Source organism: Ambystoma mexicanum, chromosome 12 (assembly GCF_040938575.1).
Source record: "Ambystoma mexicanum isolate Mex_15411 chromosome 12, UKY_AmexF1_1, whole genome shotgun sequence".
NCBI classification, from domain to species: Eukaryota; Metazoa; Chordata; class Amphibia; order Caudata; family Ambystomatidae; genus Ambystoma; species Ambystoma mexicanum.
The window spans coordinates 769976413-769989965 of record NC_090936.1 but is presented as its reverse complement, the minus strand read 5'-3'; the positions used below and the strand labels follow the sequence as shown (position 1 = coordinate 769989965).

The 13553-nt window shown below is 42.4% G+C and overlaps 1 protein-coding gene across 1 annotated transcript in view; it reads right to left on the bottom strand.

The window, feature by feature from the left end:
- ZDHHC17 (zinc finger DHHC-type palmitoyltransferase 17) overlaps window positions 1-13553 on the bottom strand; it is a 1301491-nt gene that overhangs the window by 562248 nt on the left and 725690 nt on the right. The window contains exon 10 of the mRNA XM_069629270.1: window positions 9503-9603. Coding sequence (XP_069485371.1) covers window positions 9503-9603 — 101 coding nt within the window. The remainder of the gene's footprint in view (window positions 1-9502; window positions 9604-13553) is intronic.

Genomic DNA, 13553 nt, shown 5'->3' with positions numbered 1-13553 from the left:
AAATAGCATGGATTGCATACACAAATTAGTGTGGCTTACCCTCAAGACCCTCCAGCACGATCAGCATAATCAGCCCATACGAAACAGCCCTTGCTCGAAATGCGCGTGAATGCGTGTGCGCTGAGCTGAAGTAGGGATTGCTGGGGAGGAGGAGCCCGCACAGTCACTAGAAAAATAAAATACTGTTCAAACAGTGCGCTAAAGCGCTAAGTCCTCATATAGCAGAGCAGTTACAATTCCACACTTGGGCTGGTACCGTGATCAGTGAAGCAGAATATACAGAGTTACAAAATTGAATCGGGTCTCACAGCAGGCAGCGGTTCCTCAGCACAATCAGCCCTTACGAAACAGCCCTTGCTCGAAATGGGGATATTTGTGAGAGCAGTGTTTCTTCTTGCATCATGGTATTGTGTTACCTTTTCATACCCTCGTCCACTGCTATGTATCTCAATTTGGTTTGTTTGCTCTTGTTTGTATGATTCTTCATTGAAGTATGGCTCTGTGCTGGTGGTGTGACTCCACAAACCTGTACAGATGGTGCCAAAGGTATCTATGCTGACATTGCGTTCGTTTCCAAGTAGTGGTTGTAGCTTATCAATTAATTTTGTTAGTGGTTTCATTCCGTTTAAAATTTATATAAACAATTTCCGTTTCAGGACCATTGCACTGCCTGCAAGAGGTTGCAGGATTACTTTTATGCACTAAGTTTTAAGGGTTCTGCGTGATTTCTCCCCTCTATTATAAGGTTCTGAAGGACTCTGTGGTGGAACATTTTTTGTAAAATTAATTTTTTGGAATGGTTCCGAGGTGGTGTACGTGCTCTGTTCGCAGTAGTGCGAGATACATTTTTATTGTGCATTTCTTTTCATTTCTACATTTTGATAGAGGAATTACAGTTTCCTTACGGGTAGGAGATTCACTTTTCGTTAGTGACTGTATTAGCACTTCTGTCTGAACTTTCTGTACACATTCTGCTAGGGGTGGATGGCTACTTTCTATGCTTTTAGTTTGTGCTGATTTATTTCTGCGTTGTTTTCTACAGAGTTGCTGTTTGGTAGGCATTCTGTAGTAGCTGTTGGAAAAAGGAAAGTGTGGGTGTGCAGATTTTGAAATGTATATGTGTGCAATGTGCATGAGTGTTTGAATATGAGGGTAGGCCTACAAATGGAAGTGTGTCACTGTGTAATGGGCTCAAAAATATCAATTGGGAACACTATATTACTATCTGGGGGTTAGCATTATGGTTGCGTGCTGACAATATACAGTGAGGAACTGTAGAGATGGCACAAGTAAGAATGAAGCACATACCGGTGGGTTGACGCAATTCTGTACCTTACAATACAAGAATACTGCACTCTTAGTAAGACATAAAACACTATGATGGTACGGTACTTTGTTGGTTGGTGAGAGTAGGTTTATTCTAGGGTGCATTTTTAACGTCTGACGCCAGTGGTTTCTGCAACTGTATAAGAAGATGGTAAGAAAATACGTTTGTTAATGGCATAGTGATGGCATTTGGAGAATACATTCTTTACAAGTGTAGGAGGATGTCTTGGCAGGAAGAGTGTGTGTGTGTGTGTAAGTGGATGGCTTACTGTGTGAATGGGAACATCAGCATGTTTGGGAAGGGTGTAAGTGGGTTATTTGTAAGTGTGTTGTAGGACGTGCTCTTTAGTTAGTGTCTGCATTGCTGTAGGAGTATTTACTTTGAAAATGGAATACTTTTCATTATAGCAGGGTGAGAAAAAAGTTCGGAAACATACAGATTGAAAAGGAGAATGTTTGTGTGTACTATTACATTTACTTTTCTACATACATATATGATTGCTACATGAGTGGAGCAATTGTTGGTTTCATTTATTTATGCAGATTTATGAATGGTACTGGTGTCAATGCACACACATTTTTTGATTTCTTAAGCAATGTTGCAATCTGACATGTGCAAGGTAAGTGGCAGGCACCCGGTTCTTATGCATGCAATATATGTACCTGGCTTACTTTGGTAGGATTGTATTCACTGATCCTTTTCTGTGAGATTTTTACGAATTTCATAGGTGCGTTAATGGGGGAGAAGGTAGTACAATTGACGGAAAGAAAGAAGAGTAAGCGTTTGCATATTACAACAGCTGATATGGGTAAATGCCAACTTTGCAAGCACATAGCACTGTAGGTGAAATTTCATGGTAGGTGATGGTAGAAATTACAGTATGCTTTTTGAGTACGTTATGGAGGTTCAGTGGCAGGTACTCTCTTGCGAGGCACTTATAACAGAGTTGCAAATGTACTGTATAAAAATGATTGATACATGCAGGTTGTGGTGATGGGTGGCCGTGTGGATGAATCTGGATGCAGAAATCGTAAATAGCTTTTCAGTACTTTCCAGTGGAGGTGCTTTTTATTCACAGGACACTTGTACTCTGAGTGTTTAACAGTTAGTATGGAGTGTTGAACAGAGATGATACTGTTAGATGCAGAGGTCTTGGATGGGATTGGTGGATGCGTGTGTAACTGTAACAGTACCCAATGAGGGAGTGCTGGAAAAAAAAAAAAAATAAGAGTACTAGAAAAGGAAGAAGGACTGCCCCTGCTTTATTGGGGCGCAGTCCTCGAGGTAGTTGGGGAAGAGCATGTGCTACATGCTGTCCTTACTATGCTTGGCATGGAAATGGTGCTGCATATTATCCGTCAGGTGTTGAGGGTGTGCGTGTAACAGGAAGGGGTGGTAAAACAAAAAGTGTATTGATGTGTACCGTGATGATGGCAGAGATGCAGAGAGTGCGAGTGCTCATCGTCGGTGATTCGTTTATGGGTCCCCTGCACACACATGCGCGTGCCTCTACTGAGTTTGCAAGCTGTGCTTGCAGAGTGCAGAGATGTGGCCACGGACTAGTGTTGACATAATAGTTCAGCATTGTGGAGCACTGCATGTGGCTTTTTGAACCGCTGCAAGTTTGCTCGGTGAACTGAAGGAGGTGCTGAAAGCAGTGATGCGCCTTTTTCCCACTGCAACAGTGATTTTCTCATGCATAACACCAAGACTAGTGTACTTTCTTCCAAGGTAGAGAAGGAAAGGTATCTTGTAAACGGCGGCATTACTGCTTTTCTGTTCGATGCAGGGATGTTCTTTTTGTGGCCATGAGAACCTTAGCGCTTCTAACGTGAGGTTTTTAAGTGGAGCTGATTTTTTTTTTGTCCCCCATTGAAAATGCTCTTGTGTTTGCGAATCTAAAAGCTATTTTGGAGAAGTTTGTGTAATAATGTAAGGAGGAAAAGAAGATAATACCAAACAAAGGCAACAAAAAAAAGGTGTTTGTTTAGAAGCACCTTTATAAATAAAAAAAAAAACTTTTCACAGCTACCAATAAAGAGGGGATCCTCTACCCAGCTTGAAAAGTGTTCCCGCAACCAAAGGACAATATGTCGGGTGGCACTGCAGCATTTGGAGGTGTGCACGTGCCAAATGGGGCTCTTTTCAGGGTGGCTGACATGGAAATGGGACTGTGCAGGTGTGAGGATTGGCCAATAAGGTTTCCTGGGTGTGGTGTGCAAGGAGAGATTGTGCCAGAAGGTGTGTTTGCAAATAGGAGTGCACATGGCTATGGCTATGCCGTGCAGGAGGCAGAGTGTATGGCTTTTGGGCGATTACTGGATACATTGGTTAAAAGTGTATGCAGAATGCTGTGGAGTGGCTGCACACCTCGGGTTCCATAATGTGGATGTCCAATGGTACCGAGGACGTGAGATGCAGTGGTTGCATGTGGCTCCTCTTTGGGCCACTTTGTTGATGCGCAATCATGCAGACATTATTATTCATTGTGTAGGGAACAGTTTAGGACATGTTACCGACATCTCATTGCAGTTTGCAATGAAGGAAACACTTCGGCAAGTCATGGAAATTTTTCCAAAGTCACAAGTAATTTTTTCTCTCATTACCCAGAGACGGGTGTGGCTGCGTTCTTCCTCATTTTGGAGAAAACTTTTGTGCATTTTTGCAACGTTGGCATGTATGCCTTCCGCAATGAAAACATTACGTTTCGGAATACCAACATTTTTCGTTACGATGGAGCCCATCTTACTGATGCTGGCAATGAGCTGTTTCTGGCAAATTTACACAATGCAGTGCAGCGCTTCTTGCAAGTATAGCGAACATTTCCTCAGTAAGTGTTCAACACTTCAAACCTTCCAAACACAAACAGCACAAAAAGGCTCTTTTAAGAGCCACCACTTCCTTTTGGGAATGCATGCAATGTTTGTGAGGGAGCCACGCCCATGCATTTTTTGTCACGCTGTCCGCGGAGCCTATAGGTTACGCAGTGACATGGATCGTATCATTGGCATTCTATTTTTGAACTGTGAAAGGTGGCTCTGAAAAGAGCCTTTTTTGTTTTGTTTTTCCCTTTCTGGGTGTTTTTGCTTTTCTCTTGTTCTTATAACAAACACAGAAGGAAAGGAAGGGAAGGGAGGTTAGGGAAGGGGCACCAACCACAGGGATGAGAACGGGCAAGTGGAGACAGGAAGATGTTGGGTGGTCCTTACTAGGGGGCACTCCTTGTCATGCTCCCAGACCAAAGCCTCGAAAGCACATCAAGTTGCTCTCCGCTGCAGAGTACCGTGTTGCAGTACATGCACAATACAGTCACCTTTGAAAGGTAAGGGTCTGCTGCAGTGCGTGTGGCCTGCAAGACTGGTTTAGGGATCCGCTGCCCCACTGGAGTGTCCCTAGTGGTGGCAGGAGCAGATGCGGAGGATGCTGTAGAGGAAATTAACCTACTGTTTTGTTGGAAGGGGACAACCCTCAAAACTGCTGCCTTGTGGTTCAATTTGAGGTGCCGCCGCATGGAGGTGGTGCCCTAGCTGTACAAGCCAGGTTTTCCATGACCGAGTACTGTCTTGCACTCAGTGCATCTCACATGGTTTGCACGAGATTTGGGCACGTCTCCTACAGTGGTAAATATTCATACTCACGCTGGCCTCAGGCAATGGGGAATCCTCTACTTTATCCACGTTTTCCATCGACATTACCACGCATGTTCCCTTGTCCAGGCCCTTCAAAGGAGGTGGTGGTGGTGGTGGTGGTGGTGGTGTTGAGGGCGACTGTGTGGGTGCTGCTGCTGAGTAGAAGGCAATAGCAGCAGCCATGGCTGGTATTAGTTGCAAAGGTAATATAGCAGTGCTCACAAAGCAATTTGACCACGAAGTAATGTGCCCTGCTGCAGTGCTCCGGAAAGTCAAACATGGAATGCAGAGAACTTGACCTCTGGGGTGTGGCCTTTTATAAGGCTGCTGTGGAGCACTTGGAACCAGAAAGCGGCCCTAAATCTTTCCCAAAAATAAATTACACGTACAAGGGCAAAGTGTAGGACCTCTGTAAGAGTACACTTTCATAGTTACACTCCAGGCATTGCAGAAAACAGTACTTTTTCAATGTACAGGGGCCCAGAACGTGTCCGTCAAATAAGAGACCACGCGCAGCGTGGGTGCGGTAACATGGTGACATTGCAAATGTTCTCTATTGGGATGGCTGTCCACACGACGCGTATTGAGTGGAATACGTTTTGCGCATGTGAATTGGGATCCCCGGACTAATTCACAGTGCTACACATGTGCGCCGAACATTTTGGAACAAGCTGGGTGTTTGCAGGGTATAGCAGATGAGATGTTGAGGTGCACATCTACCCGCAGGATGTGGGTGGCCACCTCAAACTACTAAAGTATGTCAGAAGTTTCTTTGAATATGTTGCACAGGGACAGTGTTACCAGTACACGGAGTAAGAGATACGGATACAACTAGTTGTGCAACGGACAAACGTGCGTTCCCACACCTAATTACAGGTGGTTCACAAGATGCAGACATACAGACCGCAGTGGCGTCCTACGGAAGCCTCCATTGTGATTGGGGATAGGCCGGACAGGTGCAGTGTCCATAGGACACTTCCATTTTCCTTACTTGCTGTCATCCCCACAAGTACTGTGCCCCACGAGTACTGTGCCCCATATAGTCAGAATGGAACTTTGAAAACAAAGGAAAAACCACATATACACTCAACAACAATTTACATATGAAATTTCCACACATTCATAGATACTATTAGGAAAGGTGAGGGGTGGCAGAAACGGATCCATATACAGGGGAATTGGGGATTTGTACAAGTTGTTCTTGAGGGGAGGAAGGGATTGAGGTCTCATCGTAACGTCTGTGATGACAGATTTTGCAGGGATGGCGGGCTGGGAAATGGGGAAGGGGTACACGTGCAGGTGGGGCAGTGGTAACTTATTTTCTCCATTATATGTCTGGCGAATTTCTGGGGGATTTTGGTTTTACTAGTAACCATAATAGGGATAGGTTGTTATTAGTGCAAAGTAACTATAATGTTCCTTTAAGAAAGCTTTTGCACTGAATGTAACAGCTTTTTATTGGGGCAGCTGAACCATAACGTCCCTTTAACGTTTTTTCACTGAATTTCATAGGTTTTTATTAGGGCACCTTAATCTTAACGTTCCTTTAACATAGTTTTTTCACGGAATATATATATATATATATATATATATATATATATATATATATATATATATAAAAACACAAGCAGGAGGAGGGTTGTAGCACTGCAAAAAAAAAAAAAAAAATTAGCGTGTCACAAAATATCCCTTGCACACAACCATACCAGCTTCTAGGAAAAATAGTCTTTAGTTATAAAAAAAAAAGACATGTAACCAACAAAAAATGCATTTATAGCATAATAAGGGTGGACACTAAATAAAATGGTCACTCTCTATGGCATACAGGACTAAAAAACACTCACCCACTTAGGGTGGAAGTTCGCCACACGTTCCGCTTGTAACACCAAGCTTATTCAGGCTGATTAACATCCACATTTGTGAAACACCATTTAAAATACACCCGGAAGAAACACGGCTCGAGCGCTAGGCTCCTCCCCTTCCTCTCTTCGTTCCCGGTCAAGTGACCGCATGGGGTCGTATTCACTTCAATGCGAATTGAGACCGCCATATTGGACTGGCTAAGTTGTCATAAGTAGTATGTATGTTGTGATGCTTAAATTGTATAATCACATTCCATAATCGGAAGGATAGAGGGGTATGGAGACAAGCCTATCGATCAATGACGTATTATCTTCCCCTTAAAAGACATTCATAAAAAATATATTTCATGTGTTTATCTGCGCTGATGCGCTTTATTGTAACATGGTTACTGTTCATCTTACTTGATGACATCTAACCATTACGCCCTAAGGCTTAGAGTGTAAATGAAGCCGTGAGACGTAGCGTGGCACAAGTAACTCTCGCAAACTCAGATGGACATCCAATTTCATGCAACCTGATATTGCAAAGTGTGACCCAGTGCCACCCCTGAGTTTCATGGCATAAAGTGCAAGTGCAATAACATTAGTGTACCAACAGGCGACAACAAATTACAAAAAGCAGCATATGAATTAAAGCAGCATAGTCAATAATAAAGGTGCTAGTGCAGTCATGACCTCCCTTCTGGCTAGCAACATGTGCATCATGGTCCAGTCATCCAATGGAGAAAAAAAACACCATTCAACTTTGGCGGGACTGTCCAATCATGGACAGCCTCTGGCCATTCCATCTGTCCAGCAACAGACACATACTGGCTTGAATGTGGACTGGGTCCAGACAGACCCAGCATCCACATACGGTCACACACAGACCACCACCTTACCCATGAAAGCTGGAGATTTCCCAAAGAAAGGGATTAGAATATAAGGAAAATCCAGCCACTCAAGGGCGGGAAGATGGGCAAACTACAAGATGGCAAAAAGACTGGCGAAAATGTCACAGAACATCAATTTTAGAGTATACTGTACTTGAAATGGCATTAAGCAGTAAAATGCAAAAATGCATGAGCCTATAAAAAAAAAACGCTACAGAAGTATCTGCTGCCACCAGCCCACCCATCCTGAACACATAAAAGTAATCACAAAGATACCAAACAAATAGTCCTAGAGACACAAAGTGTCTCTACTGCACTTCACAGAATGTGACGTGTGCAGGTAACAGTGAATTTTCCTATGGAGAATAGAGATCCCCTGCACTGATGGCCATAAGGACTGATTGGTGCTCCCAAAACAGATGAGCTTAGCATAGTAAGTGAAGCAAAAATGCTCCACTTCCCTCCAAAAGTCAGGAAAGATGCAGAAACAATAGCAAAAAGTAGGGGGTCTGAATGATGTCTATGGAGGAAAGCAGCAAAAAAGAAAACCTTGCCCAACACCTGCACATATAGTGAAGTGTTACACACTTATTCATAGAAAGAGAATGTGATAAGATTTTAAAATGTCACTTATTAAATACTACACTGTGAGTGCTGGGAAGCATTCCCTAAGCGAAAGCATAGATATATGTGACATTAGACCATGGTTCGAGGGCACTGTATCATGACCTAATTAGGATGTGTTCGATAATGTGTGTTCTGTGAAAGCCATAGCGGTTTAACAAATGGGGAATGAGAACAAGTTAAATTGGGTCATTTCTATCCCAATAATAGTGCAAATTGGGTGGGTAAACTGATATTGTGTCAGATCTAAATTGGTGATTCGGCTTTCCCCAACTTAAAACCTGCAGTAGTTTGATGTGATTCATTGTGAGCTTATTTTAAATGTAAGGACACATATTGGCCAACCGTAGCACATTTATATGGGGAAATATGCATTTGTTTCTAATAATGGGGAAAGCAATAGTCCTATGTATTATGCGTAAGAGTAACTTTAAGTGCAGTTTAAAGAGGTTAGCATATTAAAGAAAAGAATGTTTTGAAGAACCATGTTACTGTTACGACCAATCTGCAGTCTTGATAGTTATGCGATACACATTTAAACCCAATATCCGGAAAGCAGCAGAGCTACAATTAGAATGTTTCTGTTATTCAGACTTCAATTTGTATACAGATTTATAAAAATGAGTGTGTGTGCGAGCAAGACATAGCGAGATCAAATAAGACTGGTCATTTTCGTTTTTATAGACCAGCTGTATGTGATTGTTTAAAACTGTGGTGATGTCCCCAACATAAAAGCTGGAGACCACCTCTGCCCGTGATTTCACCTTCAATTCTTTTATTTAAATACATTTGAGATTTAAATAAATTTCATGTATCCCAGAATTGTGGTGTAAGATTTTAAAGGTTGGGGCACCCAATTGGTAATGTCCGACTAATGAAACCAGTCACAATTTAATCAAAATATTTCTTACAAGAAGTGTAATATTCTTAGCAGACAAAAATGACAACCTCAAGCTTCAAGTAAAATAACTTCCAATTGGTGACATAATTCACTGACAAATACGTTTCAAAACTACTCTTTCTATTCATTTGCAAAACTTTACATTTGATAAGTGCTTTATAAATCAAAAATATTTTGGTGGATCAATTAAAGATTTGCCACTTTGTATAGTGCTCTAGTACAAATATATGTACATAAGTACACACATTTAAAGAGACCAATCTATTGCATAGCACTTGAAAGGATATCATTCCAAAACCAGAAAAACCATGTCACGTACATCCAGAATTTGGTTGCCAGATAAATTCCAAGCGGCAGGGCACTGTGCATGGAGTGATCAAAAAATGCCCTGAAAAACACAACAGGTTAAAGTATCAATTTACATTGTAGAACACAACAGTCAAATCATGTCTGAGTCAATTTTTTGGTCTAGTAAAAAGACAAATCAAAATAAATGTTTTCGGTGCATTTTCTTTTCATTAACACTCTTCATTACTCTACAATCATTGGTATTTAAACATTAGAAAAATATACGCAAGCTTGACCCCAAAGATCAGAAAACAGGCCATTAAGTACTGCAACATGTTCCTAAATCGAATGCTATTTTCAGAAAAGGCAAAAATAAAAGGAACCAGGCTTTTGGGGGGCCTTCATTGTCCAAATCTAGTGTTGCCTTACCCCTGTGCCCAGCACTGTTGCAGCTGGCAACAATGACTTTCTTTGTGGGGCTATAGTGTGGTAAAAATACATGCAGATATTTAAACTTTGTGTGAGCTCACATTAGTCTTTTTGTGAAGTCCTTTTAAGCCGTAGTGGTTACTTTGTCTGGGCGCAATGTTAGGTTCTAGTTATTTTCTCGTTCGCATCTTTTAATAAGCATGGAATACAACGATACATATTTCCGCACTTATGTGCTGGGCTCTAGAGAGAAGGGATCAAAATACCGTAGTTGCGAGCTATGTAGTCCTTGTGTATAACCTATACTAACAGTTACCAGAGGGCTACTATTCAGTCCGCAAACCAACTAATGCGACACAAGCATGCCCATGTGACATTAACTCTGTTTGGGAATGCCTATAAAGGATTATGACGAATCTACAATGGGAACAAATATAGTCTGCTATCTATTTGCTGCATGCTATGTACTATCTCCACACACCCCAGAGGAAGCGCCTGCTTACTGAGAGATGTCCAATACCCAGGAGAAGCTTTAGCACCTGCTCATCTAATTTTTTTAAATTTAAAATCGGTAAAGAGTACCAATTCAACCCTTTTTTGTGGAACATGGAATTTGCATCTAACAGACTGTTTCTGCACAGTGGTTAGTTTTTCTTAAATAAACATTTGTTCTCGATGACTCTGTCCTCTAACCACTACATTAACTGATGTTGTTATAACCCAATTTAATGGTAATTGTTAGGTAGAATTTACTTTTTTAGTGTAATTCTTTCCACTTTTGAGTCCCCCAGCATGTGTGCTGGATTATTGGATTTTTGAACTATTTCTCCTGAGCGGGAACATTTTTCCACACATACTCATTCTTTTACTTTGTACTTGGGAACCCTTTATCTCTTTTGAATACGTTTTAATTGAGTTACGCTTTCCTCCATGTTTTCTGGCATCTACATTTTACCATTGTAGCACACAGCACCTTATGTGTAGTGTTGCTGGAAGCTCCTTGAGCTTTCCTTTTTATTTTACCTGGGTTAACTACTGTTACCAGGTCAGGGGGACATCCTTTTGTCCCGCCTGTATTTTATTTTGTGAGATCAGCACACCCCATCTTATGTGGGGTGCTGAGGGTCAACATTGTCTCCCTTTTCTCACTGTTGCAGTAACTTTTATTTACTTTTACAGGTTCTTATAACAGGCTGGTGGCAGTGAACCTTTTCGCAGACTTCTACCGCTGGTGGTCTTCGCAGCTGCAGTGGGGACACAGGGGTCACCATTTGCCTAAAAGGGCGACTGTACTTTTTAGGTTCATGATGACTTGTTCTTTCTTGAAACTTCTTCTACCTTCCTTGGGGGCGGGGGACTTCATGGGTCATTTGTCTTTGGCAGGCTTACCTTGGAAAGCCCGGCAAGGCGCCCTCAGTGCCTAAAAGGCCAGGAGGTAACCAAAACTCCCCATGTCTTTGTCCTGCAGTGTGCCTGCCTGGAACCAGTTTGAACTGGGAGGTTGGCTGTCCCCCCTGGACAGCGCCCCCCCTATGAAAGGCTTGAATGGTGATTGGTGGGCTCAGCCAGTTTTCTAGCATAAAAGGCAAGGGTCCTGGAGCTGAACCTAGTCGACCAGTGGAATGAAGAAGAATTTGTAGGACACCCCAGCAACTTTCAAGCAACCTCCAGAGCCGATGAGTGACCGCTGAAGACTCGACCCTGAATTCCGAGCGACAAGGAAGATCTCTTGAAGACAACCTCCTCCCCTTAACTGGTGGGCCTAACCAGTCACAAGACCATCTGTATTTTGCGCCATGCCACGAAGAGCTGTGACCTTCCCGAGCTGCAAACTCCCAATACCCTGGGACCTGTGCCATGCACAGAACCGGTTGAAACCTTGTGGGCATCCTTCTAGGCATGAAGTGGCACTTTACCACTCCTGGACCTCCCCTTAGCTGGGTCGTGGACCAAGAAGAGAAGAAAAGTCTAACGGATGACAACCATCACTGGCCCAAAGACTGAAGGCATCCAACGCACCAGTGTCTCGAAGATTCACTTTCAGCGGCCCACTGCTAGAGTGCATCCGTCTGTTCCTTCCAAAGTTCCCTTTTCAGGCATAAAGGCCAAGAAACTCAAACCGGGGACAACTGTCGCCTCACCTTGGGGATTAACCTGCTGCACCAAGCTCTGCATTGATAAGGTACTGTCTTGAGCCTAGGTACTTGCCTTGGCCTTGCTCAGGTGTTCTTGGAGGGCTGCAGTTAAGCGGTTACTTGCACCCACCCTAAATTGCCCAACTATCTATTACTTACCTGCAATCCTGAAGAAACCTTCATAGACTCTGCTATGTCTGCTATGTACCTGCATCTTTCCTCCTCACCCCCTGGTGACTGGACCACCAATGCCCCCCTAGAGTCAAGACTCATTTAGGATAGGGTTGGACTTTTGAAGATTAGTTGGGCAGGGGTTAACTAAAGTTGCACGAGATTGTTATGGGTCAAAGGATCGAATCAAAAGGCTCGAAATGCAATAGGGTCGAGTCAAAAGGACCGAAAACAAAACTTTTTTTGGTGTAAAAACCACTTTTTTTTTCCTATACGGAAACCCAAAAAAAATACACATTTAAAAAAAAGGCATTCAACCTTTTTTTTCGGTCTTTTGACTCGACCCTATTGCATTCGATCCTTTTGTTTTAGATCCTTTGACTGGAAACCGCAAGAGATGATCTAAGTTGGCTTACTAGTGTGGTTGTCTCACTTTTTGTTTGTTTTACATTTGATTTAAAGTGTGCTACCTCTTATTCTACTGTGTGACTAGTACTTACATGACTTATTGCTAAAGCCTTAGTGTATATAAAATAAATGAGTATTTTTTATATGACTGCTAGTGTGCCAGTGTTTCTTTGAACCAATTGCATGCTCCAAGTACTGTGTGCCTCACTACAGCCCTTCTCTCTCCTAGAATAAGCCCGGCTGCTCAGCCATTGCTACCAAACCCTTGGGTAGTTCCTAAGGGGTACAACCCGGTCACCTAAGGTGGGTGTTTCCAAGTTCTGTCACAAAACTCCCCAACAGTAATCCATTTATCAACCTTAGAAGGAGGAAAGGCCAGGTCAGCCCTACAAGGATTAAAATATGTGATTGCTGGTTACACATAGACATCTGTGGTGCACAAATAATTTACATTGCTATCCCACTGCCCAATGTACTGTAGAATTTCTTGTCCACCAAATAAATTTAATATGTAGGGCTCAATTCCCAAAGAGTGTACAATTTAGGATGGAGCATAAGTAGATAGTGGTCAAAAACAGGATTTTGCGCAGATGTCCACTAAATCACAGTCGCAAAAATAAGTTGCAAAGGTCTATGAACAAACCAGTCACCCAAGCCCTATATCAAGTGTTAAGGAGCTTTTTGTAAAGTCCACCCAAAGGACTTTATAAGACTCTACTTGGCAATACAGAGCTCCAACTTCTAGCCTTAGTCTTTACCACTCAATGTAGAGGTAGCTATGGCAGAACAGGCTTATCTTAGGAGGGAGAGACGGCTGTAGTGAGATACAAAGAACTTGTAGCATACATATAATCCAAAAAAACACTTACACCCATAGTTATGTAATAAGAATGGTTTCATATTATAT